The 21,153-nt window shown below is 46.0% G+C and overlaps 1 protein-coding gene across 4 annotated transcripts in view; it reads right to left on the reverse strand.

Annotated features, from left to right (window-relative positions):
* LOC123636575 (P30 adhesin-like) overlaps positions 1 to 21,153 on the reverse strand; it is a 108,194-nt gene that overhangs the window by 13,925 nt on the left and 73,116 nt on the right. For all 4 annotated transcript variants that reach the window (XR_006734613.1, XM_045548989.1, XM_045548988.1 and 1 more), the window contains one exon: positions 6,467 to 6,582. Coding sequence is in view for 3 of the 4 variants with exons in the window: in XM_045548989.1 (XP_045404945.1) it covers positions 6,467 to 6,582 (116 nt within the window). In the remaining variant the exon portion in view is untranslated. The remainder of the gene's footprint in view (positions 1 to 6,466; positions 6,583 to 21,153) is intronic.

Genomic DNA, 21,153 nt, shown 5'->3' on the forward strand with positions numbered 1-21,153 from the left:
ATTAATGCTTTATCATCAATATTTCCTCATCACAAACTTTTTAAAGAGAAAAACATGCCTGACAAAGCAATCTCCTCATTAAGAATTTGCAATGGGCTGCAAAAATGTCAGAATTATCTGAAGGTTGCCTTAGCAAAACTTATCCAATTGGGTCTTCCTTGCACATCCCATGCTGGCTTTGGTGGCCACTCCCCCAGGCCACCACCCCAGAGTGAAGCCCTTCACATTCTCTCTCCGCACAGTGGCCATTCACTTGCAGGGGTCCCTTCTTTGAATATGAAAGCCTGGCCCCAGCTGGAGCCTGTACCAGGGTACCTGTGGGGACCATGTCCAGCCTCCTTGCCACTGCCCTGGTTCTGGAAGAGCAGCTGGACCCCAACTGCCCCACGGCTGCTCCGAGAGGAAAATGTTGCCAGTGATCTTCCACAGGGCGCTGACTTTTCTCAGTCTCCTGCAGGAGATTAAGTGATTCTGTCTTCTGGGCTCTGACATCATTTCAAATGTATGAACATTGGCCTGAAGCTTAATAAATTTCAGGCATCGTACATTCTCAACTTTTGCTCAGGCTGCAGTGCCTCTGCTTAACAGAAAACAGTCACAGACCAGATGAAAGCAATTTTTCCACATGGCACCTTCAACTTATTTTCCAGTCTCTGAGTGAAAGACGGCACCTCTCACCTCGCAGCTATCACAGAACACGGGAGTGTGGCCGTCTGCACGGCCCTCACAGGAAATGATGCACATTCCCCAGATTCCTCACGGGACAAAGGGGCCTCCCTGCTCCTGCCCCACATCCTACTAACCCAGGAGGTGTTGGACAGCAGCAAGGGCAGAGACAGTCCAAGGTGTTGGTGTCACTAGGGGGTTGGACTCCCTCACAGACAAATTGATGTTGAGCACCTAGCAGTGTAAGGAAATCCAGCCACTTGCTGGATTTGTAGCTGTGTCCGAGACAGCCCTGTATCAGCCCTACTGAATCTTATGTTTCTTCAGGGGTGCACAGTTAGTCACTGTGACTGTGACTGCAACACATGCTACGGAGGAGAAGGGGAGGCTGTAAGGGAACACAAAACATGGGGCCTGGGCAGTCTGGGGGTCATTAAAGTCTAGCCTAGGAAGGGAGACTGGTTGAAATTTCAAGTGTGATTAAGAGTGAACTTGCTAAAGAAGAATCCGGAGAGATTTGCAGGCTGAGCTGGAAAAGATGTGGTCAGCGGCAGTAGAAACGTGTTGTATTCTAGGAACTAAAGAGGTGCCCAGTGGCTGAGGTGCACAAAGCCAGAACACCTGGGGCCTTGTAGGCGACATTATGATCTTTAATTTTACCTATAAGGCAAGGGAAGCCACTGAAATATGTTTAGGCAAAGGGGTGAGAAGATCAGATTTATCTTTGCAAAGATTATTTTGGCTGTACAGAGAATGAAATAGTGGGAGGGAAGAGCAGTTGAGATTCAAACAAAAATGGGCACATTCGTGTCCGGGCAGCGCTATTCACAATGGCCAGAGGGGTCAGACCCGAACGCCCGTCAGCTGACCCACGCAGAAACAAGTTTGACACGTCCACACCCGCAACGGAAAATGCTCAGACAGGAAAAGGAGCGCACGCTAACACATGCTGCAACATGGATGCACCTTGACATCATTGCACCGGTGACAGAAGCCCACACACAAAGCCACACACAATGTGGCTCCAGAGTAGGCGAGTCCACAGAGACGGGAGGTGGGCTGGTGACCGCCAGGGGCTGAGGACGGGGGGACTGTGAGTGACTTCAGTGGGTACGGGCTTACATTTGGGATGATGAAGACTTCTAGAACTAGACAATGGCGATGGCTGCACAGCATGGTGAGTGCACTTGCGGCGTCACTGAACTCTACATTCAACACAGTTCAAACGGTTGCTTTTACGTTATGTATATTTTACCACAGTAAGAAAAGAGAGCGAATGAAAGAAGAGCAAGGAGAAGGTTGCTGTGGTGATTCAGGCAAGAGCTGAGCGCAGCGTGGCCGAGGGCGGCAGGCAAGTCTTGACCATCCGATGGATGGAGCAGGTGACAGCTTGGCAGGCTGGGTTCTCATCAAGTGGGGACTGCAACGTACGATAGCAGGAAACCCAGGAAGCTGGACGGCCGGCACCAGAAAGTCAGCCACGGGAGGAGGCAAGTTTCCTGCCAGGACGTCGGCTGAAGCAAGCCCAGAGTGCAAGAGGACCGGGGGTGGTGACGGGGGCCTCACCCACGGAAAGGGGCCCCACTGCTCAGCTGCAGAAGATGGTTGCTGTGTCAGAATGGGTCCCAGCATCACCAGATCTTCTGAGAAGCTCAAAATAAAGATTTTTATGTGAAATTTCCCGATTTTTAAAAGTATCAACTCATTCAAAAGCTTTAAAACATACTTGGGCCGTATAAAATATATGATACTAGGCTTGCCATTTTGCAACCTCTAGCTTAACACACTCTAAAATTTATAATGGTATTAAACCAGGCCCCTTACCTTCAAGAAGTTTACAATTTAGATCGGGCGTGGTGGCTCACGCCTATAATCCGAGTATTTTTGAGAGACTGAGGCAGGAGGATCTCTTGAGGCCACGAGTTTGAGATTAGCCTGGGCAACATAGCAAGACCCCATCTCTACAAGAAATTAAAAAGTTTGCCTGGTGTGGTGGTGTGCACCTGCAGTCCCAGCTACTTGGGAGGCTGAGGAAGGAGGATTCCTTGAGCCCAGGAATTCTTTGAGGTTACCATGAGCTATGATGATGTCACTACACTGGGCAACAGAGTGAGACCTTGTATCAAAGAAAAAAAAAAGGAGTGGCAAACAAAGCCATAGGGATCAGTGTCAGATGAGCGGTGGAATCTGAGCTATGTGGGTGCGGAGGGAGGAGAGAGTAGTGAGTTGACACAGGTTCAAGAACAGTGGAGGCTCACAGAGACAGAGAATAAGCCAATGCAGCATGCACACGCATGCACACGCACACGCAGGAACTGGGAGGCATGCACAGAGATAATTGAGACCGAAACTCACACACACGGAACGAGACAGGACCCAGTGCCTGGGATGGACACACAGGATTGACCCCCAGGAACAAGGCAAGCAGACAGTGACTGAAACCAGGTCAGAGCGGCCAGGGCAGGACGGCCCAAGGTGCCTCCCTCTGTCCTGTCACCTCCCTGTCCCCCATTGGTGGGGAGGGATTCCTGCCCTAGGGTTATGCTCATGGCCGAACACATGACACACGACACTGGGCAGACTTGCAGAAGTCCACTGGTCACGTATACTCACAGCCCAGGGAAGGAGGACACACAGGCCATGCAGGGCCATGTGGGGGTGGCACCCAGGAGCAGAGTGAGCACCCAGGGACTGCGGGAGGCAGGCTTTGTACGACCAACAGGGTGGGGTGCCCCCGGTTCCCAGGGGCATGTGAGTGGCTTTTTTGAGTAATCTGGCAAGCTAGCAGGAAGTGAAATCTGTTAGGTTGAGGACAGAGAGTGCGATAGGGGACCTAGCTGAGTTAGGAGCCCTTTTCACTGAGTAGGGGGCATATCTGGCAAAGGCAGGGAACTCACAGCTAGGCCTTTGGGCTCAAAGATGTCACGCCAGCACTTGAGATTTTAGGCCTTACATACACCCTCTCAGAACTGTCTTCTCAAACACAAACAGGACAATGTCACTCCTGCTTAAGGCTCTTCCACTCCTCACGTAGGAGGCAGGCAGCTCCTTGGGAAAGCTCTGTTCAGCCCTGCCGACTTGTCCAGCCCAGCTCCCCTGTGCCCCCAGGTCCGTGCCCACGCTGCAGCCTCGCCGGCTCTCCCCCAGCCAGTTCAGGCCTGGCTTGTCCCACAGGGGGGCAGTGAGGACGCCAGGAAACCTGTTCTCTCCCTGCCCTTGCTCCAGGCCACCCCTGCACGTGGACGTGCAGGTTGGTTATGTTGCTAAGATCAGTCTCACCAGCCCTGCAGTGAACACGGCACTCCAGTGCCCAGAGAACCTGCTCACCTCTGCTGCTGCGTTTGTTCCGTCAGTAGGTATTGCAAACTCCATCTCACAGATGAGAAAATGGAGTTCAGAGAGGTTAATTAACTTGCTCAAGATCCAACTGTGAACAAATATCAGACCAAAACTTGGCTTGTAAGTCTTTGGCCTGAAAGTCCAATGTTGTTTCCTCAGTACCACCCCTTCCATCCTGGAAAACCAAACCTTCCCATCTCTGCCCTATCTTCACCCAATAGTGTGAAAACTCTGTCTCCTTTCGGTCAGAGGGACAAAGTGCTCCAACATACTCATGAAAAATCTCCTTCTGTTGCTTAACAGATCATCTAGCGTTTGACGGTACATCCCAGTAGGTTCTTACCTGGAAAGTGTCACAGACTATTTCCTTTGTAAGGTCTCCAAGCTGGAGGCAAATCTTCTAGAGTTCAGGGCCCATAGTATAAGAGATGGTGTGTATGTGTGCGTGTGGTGTGTGTGTGCATGTGTGTGTCCCTGTGTGTTCTGGTCCCTTTAATCCTGAAAATACGTGTCCTATAGAAAAACACATATGCACATATGATAAATGCTTATGAAAATAAAATTAATATGAATTCACTTAAATTTCACAGATAGCACTTCCATTGGGCATTCAGTGCTTTGGGGAGAGCCAAATAGCCTAACTTCAAAACGAACAAGCTAGTGGGCATCCTCAGGGAATGTTCTGGTTCACTTAGGGAAAGGATTCACCTCTGACCTGGACGATGAAATGAGGTCCCCTCAGTCCATACAGAGCATGGGAGCCCATGGAACAGAAGTCACTCTGGATTCAGTTGTCAAAGGTCACATTGGCTGCTCCTACCTTTGGCTCCCGGAAGATGACAGGGGACTTAGGTCTATGAGGAACAGGGGGTGCTGAGCCACTCCTCCTCCAACCCTAGCATCTCATCTCTGGGGACTTGTCTTGCAGGGACAAGCTAAGGCATTTGTCCACAAGGGGCAAGGAGATGTCAGTTACCAAAGCTTGATGTCCCCTGTGCAACCTACACCACCACGGCCAAGAGTAGTCACGAAAGGTGCCACAGTAGAGATCAGAGAGGACGACGGTGTGTGAAAAGGAAGCAAGCAACATACGACAAAATGAAAAGAAAGGGACGTCGGAAGCCACGAGTAGTCTCAGAGGTAGCGGATAAGTACATGAGTTGCTGAGAACCAGGTCGAAGCTCACACACAAGTGCTCTTCTTGTTCTGCTCATAGTGGGTCATTTGTCATAAAAGTCACACCACCGACTATGTCATGGAAAGAGGAACAGAGGCACATGGCGGGGGGGTTTCAAGTCTCTTCTGCCAACTAAACTGCCTGGTGCTGAGCAAGTCACGTCGGTTCTGCAACTCAGTTCTGTCTTCACGGCGGAAACAGTAACTATCCCCAGGAGCCTCGGGAGGATGAAATAAGATGCTACGTGTGAAAGTGCTCAAATATTAGTTGAATGAGAACATGTGCATGTGATTGGAAGAGGTGTGTTTATTGAATGAAAACAACAAGAATTCACAGTTTTGTGCATCTTACCATGTGCTTGGCTTACCTGAAGAGCTTTATCTGCACAAAAGTATTATCTGCACAAAATTATTCCATCAGGAAGGAAATGTTATTATCCCCATTTTACAGTGAGGACACTGACTTGTAGAGAAATTTAGTGACATGGCGAAGGTCGCACAGCCCCAAAACAGGCAGTGAGAGCTGCAGTCCACGCTTTAGCCACATGATGACAGCAAGGAGGAGGAGGAGGAGGAAGAAGACATATGTCCCATGGACTATCTTCTTTTATCCCCACAACAACCCTGTGAGGTAGGTGTCGTCATAGCCCCATTTTACAGGTGGGAAAACCGAGGGCACAGAGGCTGGTTCAGTTGCACTAGCGGCACAGAGGGAGAAAGCAGACAGGGTCTCGGGAGCCACAGATAGTCAGTTACGCCTGAGGAGCAGCACAGGGTGGTGAACAGGAGAATGGACCTCCCGGCCAGACTTCCTGGGTTCAAAGCCCAGCCCCTTGACTCACTTGCTGTGTGACCTTAGGCAAGTCACTTCCCCTTCCTGTGCCTCAGTTTCCCCACCTGTATCCCCAGGATAATAATGGCACCGACCACATAGGTGGTTGTGAGGGTTAAAGATGTTCATAGACACGGCCGCCCTGAACCTGCCCCCAGGGGATCTGTGCCCACACCAGCCCTTCAGAACAACACATGGCAAGTACCCTGTTGGTGCAGGCCTGTGTTGTCATCACGGCCGGGAGGGAGTGACACCTGGGACATGAGCCAGATAAAGGAAGTCAAAGCGAGATTGTGACAGGCTCAGCCCAGGAACTCGGGGACCTGACAGTAACAGAGGGGCGTGGAGGGGCCCTGGAGGGTCAGAGGTGGCGGACACAACTAAGACCACCGTTTAGAATGCTCTTCCATAAAGCCAAACAAACAACCAAGCAGTAAATGAGCAAGCACTCACCTGGGAACCCGGGGACGGGGCCTGCCCAGGCCTGTTGTCCCATGCCTGGCCCACCAAGGGACCTCTGGACAGATGAAGTTTCTCCTTCTTCCTCTTCCCCACTGGTGGGTCAGGACCTGAAACGAATCCAACGAGACAGTTCACATGAAAGTGTGTTAGAAACTGGGAGCGCTACGGAAGCCCCGTCACCTTCCCAGTGGAGAGCGCTGGCCTCCCGTGAGCTCGCCTGGCCCGGGATTCCGAACTTTACTCAAGAGAGATTCTGAATCAGTGACCCTGGGTGTCTGTGTCTGGGGCCAGAGGCTGAGGATGGCTAGGAAGAGTCCCAGATCTGTGTTTTAGAACATCCTCAGACGATGCTAAAGGGAACTAGTGATTTAGCTCGGTGGTTCTCAAACGTGCGTGCGCATCAGAACCTTCCCCGGGGGCGACTCAAACACGGGCCCTGCTCCCAGGGCTCCCGATTCCACCAGCAGGTCTGGGCTGCGCTAGTTAGCTCGGGCTGCTGTGACAAAGTCCCACAGACAGAGACACTTGAACAACGGAACTTTATTTTCTCACAGTTCTGGAGGCTGGAAGTCCAGGATGTAGGTGTTGGCAAAGTTGGTTCCTTCCAGGGCTGGTGAGGGAAGGGTCTGCCCCAGGCCTCTCCCCCCGTGCGGTTAGTTTTCCAGCCGTCTGTGGCTGTCCCTCATTTGCAGACACGTCACCCCAATCTCTGCCTTCATGTTCACATGGCGTTCTTCCCGTGTGTGTGTGCACCCGCACGTGTGTGTCTCCAAATTCCCCCTCTTGCAAGGACGCCAGTCATATGGGATTGGGGGCCCACCTGCTCCAGCGTGACCTCATCTTAATGAGCCACATGCAGCCACCCAACTCCAAATACAGCCACACTCTGAAGTGCTGAGGGTTTGGACCTCAGCGTACCAGTTTTAGGGGAACACAGTTCAACTCCCAGCACCTACCTCGCCTTGCGTGTAACTCACAGCCCACAAACCCTGATGGAGTCTGGATTGTTTTATCAGCGAACCATCCGCAAGCACAAGGATTTCTTTCTCCTCACCCCATTTGGCTCCCTCTAAATACATACTTCTTTGCTGTTGTACCTTCTCCCCTGGACTCCTGCATGTCGTCTGGCAACAGAGCCCCGGGCCTCCCAGCACGACTTCTCGGAGGTGTCGCCTGGCAGTGCCCACCTCTGGCAAGGCGCCATTCACGGCTCAGTGGTGCTTTGTCCCTCCCAGGACCTGATGCTTCCCGGAGCAACTGCCTTCCCCGCGCAGCTACAGAGCTGGAAATCTGCGGTTACCATGGTTAATATTTCTGACTTGATTGGCACCACCAGTAATTGAACGGCAGTCTCTGGAGTGCAACACGCTCTATTCATTAGCTCCTATTGTGTTGGGCCATTGCATCAAACCACATTATTTTTCTGCTTAGCAAAAAAAAAAAAAAGAAGAAGAAGAAGAAGAAGAAGAAGAAGAAGAAGAAGGAGAAGAAAGGAAGAAAGAAAAGGCAGTCATGAATACAACAACGCCGTGTTGCCATATGAGATGTTGCAGTTTTGCTTCGAGGGCGAAATCGTTCTAGACGGAATGTAATGTTGTACCAGCGCTGGCCCCATCAAGAATGGTGAGATGTAAAGTGAGAAATCTTAATTTTGGTGGCACAGTCACACAGAATCAGCACTCAAAATCAAAACTAGCCGAGTCCCAGTGTTTGTGTCATGAAGGCAACTGCTCGTTTGTTTACCCTCCTGTCAACACGCACGGAGCCATCCCCACAGCCGCCTCCCGCACGGCTATTTATACCCTCCCGCTCCCGAGCACGTTGGAAATCTTTTGTGAGCTTGTGGGGGCTTTTATTGGATGAATTAATAAAAAGGGCATGGTTTGGTAAAGTTCTTAGATTTTTATCTCGGGCTTCTATTTTTCATAATCGTGACAAATGTTTTGTTTGTGTTCAAGCTGGAGATGCTTCGCCTCCCTCCACTGGCATTCCACTTTTCTTCTCGTATCTTTCCTTCCTCGCGCACCTCACCCACAGTTCCCGGAGAGGTGCTAATATCAGACTGCGCGTCTACGCAAAGTCACGTCTTAAATAACACAGAAAATGCAAAAATAAGAAAAAGTGGGGTTTTGGGTTTTGTTATATTTTTAACATTCCAGCATTTAATTGCAAAACTATTCTGGTTTTATAATTTCTGGCTTAGCTGATGGGAAATGCTAAGACTCCAGAACTGAGCGTAAACACCCTTGACTCCCGGGCCGCGTCACTGAATGCTGAGGAAACAGCTCTACTCTACAGACCAACACCATGCACAGCCTCCTTCGGCTCAACTCCGGCCCTTCTCTGTGCATGGGAATAGTACTACTGGGGCTCCTGTGGAGTCTCTCTTCATATCCTGCCTCAACTTACCCCTCCAGCTGTCCCTTCCCCGTGTTTCTTAATGTACCTGTCTGGCACCTTCCTGCAGAACACCCTTCCTCATGCAAACTGCATCAGCTCTCTGCCTACCTCCCTCTTAACTTAGTGTATGGCTAACTTCCTGAAACAAATTATATTTTATTTCCTGAGAAAGTTGGCAACGTTAAAATTATCTCCCAGCTAGAAAGCAGAGTTGAAAAACTCAAAGTCCAAGGACCACAGCCACACGCAAAGCTCCATTCTTCCAGCACTAGGTTAAGAACTATGAGTCTGGGGTCCCCACGGCCGCCCACACTGTGTCCCCACAGGCTTCCCCACTTCCTGTGGCCCTGCTCCGGAATCTTCCTCGGGCTTGAAGGCTGCCTGGCCCTGAAGGCATCCTTGCACTTGACTTCGCTGTTGCTGCTAAATCCAGCGAACTTAAACTCACCCAGCTGGCTCTTCAGTCACCCAGACATCGAGGCCCCCCCACGGTCCAAATCCCTCGCAGCCACGCCTCACGTGACTTTGTTCCCCCCAGTGAGGATGATCTCCAAAGCGCTTATTGCCCTGTCACAGCCTCATGCCCAAAAAGCATCTTTCTGGAGGTAAAAGCCTCATATAGGTTGCTTTGGCTCCTCCCCTTCACACATCTAAACTCGGCCACACTCCAATCCCGGTTTGAGTCCCTGTGCCCTTCCTGAAGGCCTCTCTGCCTTTGTCCCCACACCCGTGCGCCCCGGGTCAGCCCTGCACAGCCCTGCGATGCCGGGGCCAGGCTAAGTCCGTCTAGCTCCTCTGAAAGCTCCTCGCTGGCCAACTGCAGGTGCTGTCCTGCCACGCACCATGCAGCACTGAACACATAGCTGGTATGGACTCAGCAAATGCTTAAAAATGGCTTAAAATCTGTGTAATGAAGAAAATAGATACGATGTATTCTGCTCTAAAAGTTTCTTCCCAACACAAAATGAAATTGCTCTTCTCTTTAACTTCCTAGGAGTCAAGTTGCATAACGTGCACTTCCAAAGTCCAGCGAGGCTCGCGGAGTACTCCGGGGGCACCGTCCGAGCAGTGCTGGGAAACGGGCTACCGATTCCCCAGCCCAGGCAGCTGCGTCTGTTGCATCATGTCAGGGTGAAGTTACAGGAGGACTCAGGACTCTTCCACGCTTGGCCTGTCCCCAGCTCCAGGCTCTATCCCCAGTGGGCTCCATCTCCCTCCCCAGACTTGACAGCCCTAACCCCACCTTGACCCTGACCTCTACACCCCCTGTCCTGTCTCTCTTTGCAGAACGCCCTTCATTCACAGTGCAAGGCCAGCTCTGCCGTCTCTTCCCTCCTCCACCCAAGTGCAGCATGAGGCATCCTCATCTCCTCTGGGCTCCTACAGCCCTTTGAACCTGGCTTTTCATTTTGTTTGTTTGCTTTGCTGCTCCCCTTCTGTCTATACTGAGGCTGAGTCATCAAGTTGCTTTCCTCCCAGGAATTCCTCTTATGCCACAACCTCTCACCCTCTTGCCCTTGAGTTCCTCAAATACCCAACTTGGATCTTCAGTGGAAATCTGCAATCAACACAGGAGAAAGTCGGGGCCATAAACTCACCCCTGGCCCCCTACCCATCTCCCTGACATAAAAAGCACCATATGTAAAACTGCAGAGCACGAAATCAGGAAAATAGTAGGCGCTTTAAAAAGGCTAATGGCTTTCCTTCTTTCTCATGTAGGACATGTGAATTCTAACATGATGAATTCCCAAGTGTTTTAAATGATAATAAAATATTTCCAGTCCAAGTAGATATTTCAATGAGATCAGTTTTTCTAAGAGTTTAGCATTGGAAAAGGCCTGGAAAATGTTACCATAGAAACTCTCTGGGCTTTTCCTGTGTATTCTCTGATTAACTCAGCTGGGAACATGAGCCTCAAATGAGACTAAAGCCACAGGTTTAGTTGCAGTCTTGACTTCTTCCCTCTTTGGCTAAATGCCAATCCCAGCCCGGTGCTTGCCCAGAGTCAGGGCTCTGGAGAGGACCTGCCCCGAGAGCACAGTTCAGCCCTCACCTTGACTAGTGAGGAGACCCGTGCATCCAGAGAAGTACAAGTGACATGGCCAAAGTGACAGCCAAAGCCCTGACCACGGTTCCAGCCTCTGCCCAGGGCTGCCTGGACCACACTGGGCCATCAGGTGGATGCTGTCAGCAGAATATGGCAGCAAGGGGCAGAGGATGGGAGGCAGAAGGTGAATGACTGGCCCTCCAAGAGGGGTTTCAGGATGCCGGGCAAAGGTGCCTGCAGGGCACTCCGTCCCTCGTGTGCACTCTCTGCCTAGGCAGTGGACTCCAGGTGCCCGGTCTGGCTGGGAGGGCGCTTCCTTTCTGAGCACTCTTGTGGAGTGTGTTCCAGAGAAAGTTTGGTCTGAGCTCAATTCTAGGTCTTCATTCCTTTCTGACACATCACCGCATCGTGCTACTGCACTTGTATGGATAGGACACACACACACACACACACACACACACACACACACACACACACACACACGCTCTTTCCTCTCCATCTAAGCACGGTGCTCTTAAAGTTCATTTTTCCAGGGTTGACAGCAGGTTGTCCAATACAGCCCTGAAAATATTCATTATTTCAAGGAAAATAGATACAGAGCTATTATAACTTAACTTCAGCAAATAATTGTAATTCATTAAATCAGACTTTATCAAATCTCAGCTAAATTTTGATTTTAAAAAATTATTTATATATGTGCTGTCTCTAAAAATGTCCATAGCCATTCGATGTGGACCTAACACCAGCATCTTCTGGTGACTCAAATATTATTTTCAAACCAGTGCTCTGCTGCAGGTCATTTAGTTGGCATATCTAATAATAACCGATTCTCTATCATCTGTTTTATTTTACCTTTTGTAAAGGTTCTAAGTTCCAGATTCTCACTCTGGGTGTTTCCAATATCTACTCAGCATACACTGAGGAATCTAATTAATTTTAATTTTATTCAAAGTTTAAATTTAATGTAATGCTCAGTTTAAAATGAAGATTATGTATAAATCATAATTTATAATCCATTCTAAAATAAATTATTGTCTGGCATTTATTATTTAGTAAGCTACTTTTTTAGCACATGTCGATGGTCAAATCCACCCTCTGGGGAAGGAAAGGACAGGGGCGGGGGGGCAGGGGCCCCCAAGGCCATGGCCGGCCCTGCCAGGTCCCCTTGTCTCGATGAGCCTTGCAGTCCTTGAGGGCTGGGCGTCCTGAGGAAGGCGTTTGGGACCTTGTGACAATCTAGATACTGTTCTCATACCCAAATCTGTCCCCACGAGCTTGCGTAGGTCTGTGTTTCCCGTGTACTCCGTGAGAGCCGCAGAAGATAGTGAACACGCCGGGAAGAGTGAACGGCTGGTCTTTTCTATTTAAGGGAATCTCGGAGCACATGCCATAAATTATCCTCTCCTCGGTTTCCTTTACGCGCACTGAGGAGGCCTGAGTCCACCCTCCAGCTGGGTCTCAGGGGCGGCGTTGGTCCCAGGGCCCCTGGTCTGTCGGCTGTGTGGTTTACTAAGGCCACAGCCAGACAGGGGCCTGGTCACCCCATAACAGCAAGAACAGAGTGCTTTTTATCTTAATTTTTTTAATAAAAGCATACTTAGAGTTTCCAAGATACCAAATTTTACTGAACACTCTAATCTCCAAAGACGCAGTCTCTGTGAGAACACTGTACCAGGATCCTCCACGCCTCTTCCTTTCAAGAAGTGCTCCCTCCCCAACTCCCCCTGAGGACTCTATTAATTTCCCACAAAAGGTAATTGTACGCAATTTTTAAGTAAACAAAAACATCTCCTAGCTTGGTCCTTTCTCATCTGGAACTCAAAATGGGGGGAGAGTAGACATCTTGACTAAGCCACAAACGGCCCCCGGGGTGCGCCTGTTCTCCTTCCTCAGCGCAGCAGCACCTTCAGGACTCCGCGGGGCTCCCACCCTGCAGCCCGCTGCTTCCCTGACCTCCAGCTCTTCTTCCCCCCGGCTAATATTCCCAACATGCAAATAGTTGCATTTTAAGAATAGAGCACAATTCTCGTCCTCAGTTTGACATACTAAACTACTGGCCAAGATGTATTCTCGGGACAGCTTTTTAAAGTCTGTCTGAAAACAGCACTAAGATTAAAAGCGTCTCCCCAGCCTGAAAACGGGGATGGCGCTTCTTGCAGAGAGCCGTCCGGCAGGCCAGGAAGATCACAGCTGGGGCCGAACACCATCAGCAGGTCTAGACAGCCACTGTTCTAATTCTGGACGTAAAGGCGATCAGTAAAGCCAACAAGTGGTGTGATTATATATCCACCTATTATGGACACAATTAAGTAAGTGAGATGTATTTATGAATTCAAAACAGCTTAGTCATTGTTTAAAATCAGAGTTAAAAATCCAAACTGAAAGTATTCATATAGTTTCTCCTTTTAAGATACAAGGTTTTATATAATGTATGTGAATGAAATATATTTTCCAAAGTGAGAATAGTTGCTTTGTATTTAATTAGAAAATAACAGCATTTTTGTGGCTGCTGAGTCGTCTGCATAGATAGACAGAGTCTAATTGAATCCCTTCCTCCACTTTTGGTTTTCTGTGTTCCAAGTTTTCTTGTTTATAATCCTATTGCTGTATTCATTAGAATATAGAAATGCTTCTATCTTGGCCTGACATTCACTTCTAGCTGCATTATGGGTGTGATTAAAAAGAAAAAAAAAAAAAGCCGTTAACTAGGCGAACGCTTCCCTTCCCACACTGAGCCTATGGTGGCGGCACATATGTTAACTCTTTCTAGTTTTGGATGAGAGTGGGTGAGCATGAGACTTAGTGCTGGCCACATTCTGTCCTTTCTCTTTTTTTTAGCACAGCAAATTGATCTAACAAATATCTTCTTTTAGTTGCACGATGCTTCTGTAGGTAAAAAGAGTAACAGCCTATCATTTTATACTAAAGGGGAATTTTTACATGAAAGAAATCACCATTGTGAACATTTAGAATGGAGTATTATACATCCAATAAAATGAAATCTATAAAATGAGCTATATACATTTATATTTAGAATAATAGAAAAAATCTTATTTTAAAATTATTTTAATAGTAAAAATGCAAAATATTCTGTAACGATACACAGTTGAGATCATGTCATATATATAGAATTACATAATGTTTATATGAGACTTTATTGTGCATGTGTATATCTATCTACACCTGTAAATATGATTATGTCTAATGAGAAGATCAGGGTGACTTTTAATTTTAAAAATATGTTCTTATGGATTTTGAATTTTTACAAGGACATCATATTTTTATAAGCAAAATAATCTTGTTAAAAATCACATTTCAAATAAAACGCGTTTATTTCAGCAGTCCCTTTGGCAATAAAGAAACAAAGCAATATTGCCTAGTTCTCTAATTCTGGGGATATTTTAGCTTTTCAGTTATTCCAAATAATAATTCACAGGTAATAAAAGGAAGAGATATTTCCCAAGAGGTTTAGGAAAAGCCATTCTTCCCTGTGACTTATGACTTTTAAAATTACACTGTGAAATACACAGCAGAGGGAATGACCAAAGCCTCCATTGCTGTGAACATGTTCCTTTTCCACACTCTGCTGGATTGTGGTATATTATAAGCAGCCACTATAAAAGAATTGATGCTCTGTTTTCTTGTTGCCACAACAATTAGTTGAAAACTGAAAGGCTCAGTCAATTGAACATACAAGGACTTACTCATGAGTCCTGCACTAGGTAAAATGCAGGTGCCGGGGTGCAAAGGCAGGAGCACTAGAGGATCTAAGGATCACACCAAAGCACTTTTGCCTGAGACTTTTGAAAGTAATATTTGCTTCAGAAGGTGGATATTGTTCCCGAAGGATTTGAACAAATGAAGTCGTTGCACAAATGTGCACATCTTGGCTTAACAAAACCAACCTCCTCTAGCTTGCTTTCCCTGGTTCCCAGAGAGCTGCCCAAACCAAACAAACCTCAAATCCTTGACCTGTGTGTGTTGTTTTGTTTTGCTTTTCCTTCTTGGGAAAGTGTCCTCTGTGCGAAGTGCATGACAGAAAGTATCCCAAATATGTCCCCAGAGAATCTGACCCCACACTCCCTGTGTCCCTGCCCCGGCTGAGGTTGTGATCTTGCCCTCTTCTCTCTGCATCTGCCTTAATTCACCATCAGCTGGAAGGAAGGAAATTAGTACAGGCAGAAAGAACAATGAATACACTGTAATTTTTACAATACACCAACAGTAATATTGTGACAAACAGTTCAACAGTGTAATTCAGCGCTTCCAAACACTCAAGTACAATGGAGAACAAGATCTGTATTTCAAGAGCTAACAAATGATTTAGGGCACCATAGGTACTCAATAACTATGTGTTGAATGAAAAACAAACAAAAGAATGAATGAATGTGTGAATGAATGAAAGCAGTATTTGAGGAAATCCATGGGGATTTTTTTCTAATATGTTTTTCAACAAAGCTCTTTATATATCTTTTGTGAACTGTTGTTTTTTTTTCTTTACTCAAATATCTGTATTTCAAATCATAAGCCATAAAGAAATTTCAAGTAGACCAAAAGATATAACACAGCAATAAGGTTATATCAGAAGAATCTCTTTAAAAGCCAAAGTAAATTTTCTCAATACATTTTATTAAAGAGAATGGAATAAAGCATTTATGAGGTTGCTAGAAGATTCCACATTTAAAATGCAAGTAAGTTCCTCAGAAACAAAAGTATACTGCTAACTCACCCACCTTTTACATATGTATTTTCCAGTACAACATAGCCCAGTGAATACCACATTTAGAATAGCAATTATAACGGTGTATGAAAAAAATAGTATAATTGTGGAATTTTTGCACTCTAAATTCTCTCTTTGTAACGTAGGGAAAATTAAATAGCAAGAGCTAAAACAAGTGATGTAGTGCGTAAGCTATAAAGCAGGTGATCTTCAAGTTCTGAGCTATATTTTAAGTATCATTTGAAGTATTTAAATATTAATTCCCCTTATCAAATTATATAAATGCAAAGAAAGATAAATTAGATTTGGCACTAGAATCAAATAGAAAAAAAACCACAAAAACTGAAAAAGCTGTTTTATATAGATTGAAAAAGCCTTTTTACACTTGCAATCCAGGTACCTGTTAATTTTATCTAAAACAATATAAGTGTTTAGGTATAGTTTCTTTTAAAATATGCATATTTCAGGATACCCTGGGTCAGAAAAATAGGCTTTGTTTACATAGAAAACACAATTGAATGCTAAGGCTTTCCCAACTAATGCCATGTCCATTCAGCCTGGCACTTAGACTTTATAATATAGTTTTCTGGAAAATACTTTACATTACGTTAAAATGTGAACTCATAAATCAGAACTAGGATAATCAGCAGCAGTATCAGTGACATTTCAAATATCCCAAATTTCCTACCTCATCACAGACGTGATAAACTCAACCGAGGTAGTAAGGTTTATGCAGATCTTAACTAAATATGGGAATGAAAAAATTCTCCCTAATCTTAAAATAATTTTAAAGGAGAGAAAATAGGTGATCCTGATTATAAAAAATAATACCTGCTCACATAAAAATTTCTTGAAAATACAAAAAGAGAAAAAAGAAAAAATTATCTTTGGTAGGTTGATCCTTTCCTTTTAAAGTCACACTGGGGGATCATACTGTATACAATTTTGTATTTAGTTTATATGTTAATTTAACATTGTATCTTCAGCACTCCCTGTGATATTAAATGTTCTCTGAGGACATAAATCACAATGTATTTAACTGTTCCCCTACTCTTGGACCTTAAGGTGGTTACCAGTCTTTTGAGATCATAAGTAACATTGTAGTGAATTATAACAGAAATGTTATGTTACACTATTAAATTAAAAGCACAACATGCAACTGGGAACAATCCAATCTGAATCGAATTTAATTTGTTTAAGACAGCAAGATTATTACAAATTGTTCTACCCATTCCATTTTTTTTTATTATTTTTTTTTTATTTTTGAGACAGAGTCTCGCTCTGTTGCCCGGGCTAGAGTGAGTGCTGTGGCGTCAGCCTAGCTCACAGCAACCTCAAACTCCTGGGCTTAAGCAATCCTACTGCCTCAGCCTCCCGAGTAGCTGGGACTACAGACATGTGCCACCATGCCCGCTAATTTTTTCTATACATATATTTTAGTTGGCCAGATAATGTCTTTCTATTTTTTTTAGTAGAGACGGGGGTCTCACTCTTGCTCAGGCTGGTCTCGAACTCCTGACCTTGAGCAATCCACCCGCCTCGGCCTCCCAGAGTGCTAGGATTACAGGCATGAGCCACCTCACCTGGCCTTCATTCCATTTTTTTATGATCCAAAAACTTAATGACTGAGGCTTTGAATGCCTTCCCTGTTCTCACTGCTCAAGTTGCTGGAGGGTCCAGAGCAAATACAGCCCCACCACACTTCACCAGGCGATCACTCAGGTTCATGTGAATACAGTAACCAACGTGTTAAAAGTTCATCTAACTCTTGTGGCACCCAACCCAGCCTTTTCCTACTTGTACATGAGAATTCAATATTTTCTCAAAAGTCGACTAAAAACTAGGTAATGGTGTGACCATCACTCTCCCTGTTTGCTGGTCTAATACCATGATCAAAAGGGATGAATGATCTATGTTTAGCACAGAGAGGAAATGTATATGAATTCCTAATGATCACTTTTTATTCATACATAGTTACTTACAAACTGTCACCCAAGAGGGGACACTTTATGCCTCAGTTTAAAACAGGGAACAAAATATTAAAGGAAAAGAATGAGATGAAAATAATAGTGTCCTAACAAAGAGAAGTTTATTTCCCCTGCAGGCCAGCAACCCTCGCTGGGATAGCTCAGAATTCCAGAATGTTCTCCCTCATGTCTCCTGCTTGTCTACAGGTGCTTCTGCCGTGGGCAGTAGGAAAGAGTGGCCTCAGAGTCACCTCTAGCAAGTCAGGGATCCACCCAGGACTGACATGTGTCCCCTGGCTCTGTCCTCAGGGTCCTTACCAAAGCAAATCACAAGCCCACAGTGAACTCCAAGGAGGCAGAGCTCATTTCCCCCATGTGTCTCCTTGTTGGGAGAACCAGATATTGGTGAGAGTTTTCATGCCTCCTATAGAGATCTGGAACCTTGCCAGGAACCAGCATTGCCTCTTTCTCTGTACAGATGCTGGGATTTCCTTTTCCTCACTTGATAAAGGAGAAGTGGAATCCTATTCTCTGGTGTGGTCTCAGCTACATGGTTGCTCAAATACTCCCAACAGTAGTTCATGGCCAGGTGTTTTGGTATTGTATTGACTTGGATGGTAATAAATCAAGGCCCAGAGACAACGAGTTAGTTAATCGATTAGGCATTACCATGGTTGCAGAACAATGGATGTTTTAGGAGAAGGTTCTACAGTTCAGTAGAATTCAAACCCCAGCTCGGCATCACAATTAGATGGATGATGTTGAAAAGCACACACCTCTGTCAGTGGGAGTGGACTCCAGGTCAGCTCACACTGGAAAATGAAGGTAGCTGTTGATTCTCTTGGCATCCTTCCTTTCTCTGTGATTTACACACTATTCTCTGAGGACCATGCAGTTCCTCAAGAAATAATAATAATATGCCTAAGCACAATAATATAATAACAAAGACTTACACAGTGTAGTAGTAGATGCCAGACACCATTCTAAGTACCTTTCACATACAGTCGGCCCTCTGTATCTGTGAGTTTCACATCCTTGATTCAACCAATCATGGATCAAAATCATTTGCAAAACATTGCATCTGGGCTGAATGTGTACAGAATTTTTTTTTCCTCGTCATTATTCCCAGCCTAAACCATACAGTTTAACAACAATTTGCAGAGCATTTATATTGTATTAGGTATTATAAGCAATCTAGAGATGATTTACAGTGTATGGAAGGATGTGTGCAGGTCATATGCAAATACTGTATCATTTTATATCAGGGACTTGAGCATCCGAGGATTTTGGTGTCTGTAGCGGACTCTGGAACCAAACCCCACGGACACAGGGGATGATGATATTATTTACTGACCTTCATATCAACATTTTGAGGTAAGCACTACTGTTTGCCCCATTTCAGATGAAGAAACTAAGATACAGGTAGATAAAATAGCTCACCCAAAGTCACACAGCTGGTAATTAGGGGAGACAAAATTCAGACCCAGCCGTTTGGCTCCACAGACCCCAGTCCCTTTCACCGTACCAAGATGCTTAGGGTATGTTGTCCCCAACTCCCAAGATAAACACAGAAGCTTCCCTGTCTCCACTGACAGACACAGACCTTGCCCAAGGTCACTACTGTGAGCACCGAAGGAGGATTTGAATCCGGGCTGAACCCAGCTCCACAGCCAAGGGTGTTTCCACTCTGTCAAGGCGCTGCTGGCTTGACTGCCCTGAGACCTCAGACCAAGTGTGCTTTTTTTTCCCCCTGGTTATATTTCTAGCAGTAGTGACAATGCGTTTCTTCCCACACAGCCTCTTTCATTTCATTTCACTCTCCAGACCTCTTATACAGAGCCTTATTGCTTACTGCCTTTGACCTTGCTTTGAAGACCTCTTTGTCTACAGCGGATTTTTAGCTCTCTTCAGGGAAGCTATTTAATTCAGAATCTTTCCCCTAAAGAAACTTGAATCCCTGAAAGCTGACACTCATATTTCCTGTTACTGACTAAATTCTGTGTTCTCCAAGTGCTAATTGCCCTTGAGATTTCCTAGCAGGCTTAACCCCGAGCTCCGCAGATTAAAACCCGCCTTCTCCCAAGTGAGGTCTGCCCTTGGCAGCCCCTGCCATGTGGGAGCAGGGGGGAATTGCCCGAGCCTCTTCTCCGTGGGCAGCTGGAAAGGGCCTGGTCAGAGGGAACAGGACAAAAGGTAGTCAGTCTCCTTGGGACAGAAATCCCAGAGCAGTGCCCTTTGATGAGCCTCATATTAACTGACTGACTCTCGATCCAAGCTTTACCTAATATGTCTATTTCCTGATTGAAATTTGGAGCTATTTCCATCTTTAGGAGCTTTTGATGAATATGTAGGATGGCTAGGAGCTAAGCAGATAATTGAATTCACAAATATTTGCTACAGGACTATAATTTAATGGGAGCATTATAATTTACTAAACACCATTACAGTGGCATCACATCCTATTAATCAAAAAAATGAAAAAGATACATGCGGCAATTTTTCTTTATTATTCATAGTAGTTTTTATTGGGTGGTTCCCTCTAGAGTAGAATGGATGGACTCATTTTAGCTTCCAGACTCAAATACTTTAAAACTAAGTCAAATTCTAGTTCCTCCAAATCCAATTCATCCAAAATCTAATACCAGCAAACTGAGGTCCAATTTCTAAATGTCTCCTTTCAAACATTACATTCATCACAGAGTTTTCAGCTATCCAAAATAGCTTCTATTTTTGTAAAGCAATAAATAATAAGAATTATGTATTGAGGTTCAGCTATGTGCCAATTATACGGGGCTGGATGCATTATATAAATATATGGGGGCTGTGTTCTAATCCGAACAACGGTCTTACAATAAAAGTATCATTATATCTACATTTAGAGATGAGAAAATAAAAGTTCAGAGAGACCCCATGTCATCCAATTAGTTGGTGACGAAGCCAAGCCTGGGGACCTAGCTCTTCCTGCCACTAGGATTACCTGTTTCTGTGGGGTTTCTCCAATGGAGACAACACAGCTAGTGTTTTCCAAGATGCTGCATGAACCCACTCTAATTGGTGACTTCCTGCCGGCACTACTGATTAATGACCAAAATGGTGGAGGTCTAAAACCAAAAGCGGTAAACCAGCCAAGGCGGCAGGCCGTCTTCCCCCGCTAAGCACCAGGGGAGGGGCAAACTTCTGCTATCTTCATTCCGAGGGAAGAGTTCTAAGGTTTGTAAGGGAGAACCACTTAGAGAAGCAGCCATGTTTCGCCATATTCTCATCTGCTAATATTTACAGAGCCATGCACTCTTAAAACAGAGCTACTGAGAATTTTCATCATTCATTTTAGAATCGTGAGTGTTCTGAATACCCGCTCCCTGTTTCCGTGGCAGACTTAGCGTGCGTTCCACGGAATCTGCTTCCACGGCAGGTTGGGAAGAGCACGCGCCACGGCTACCGCGCTGTCCCACAGCCTCCTCGACTCCTCTCCTGACACGCCTCGGCCTTGAAAAAGTGCAGGCCACATATTTGGGGCAAGGGTAGCATATTTTGAACAGTGCTA

This window comes from Lemur catta, chromosome 4 (genome assembly GCF_020740605.2).
Source record: "Lemur catta isolate mLemCat1 chromosome 4, mLemCat1.pri, whole genome shotgun sequence".
Lineage (NCBI taxonomy): Eukaryota > Metazoa > Chordata > Mammalia > Primates > Lemuridae > Lemur > Lemur catta.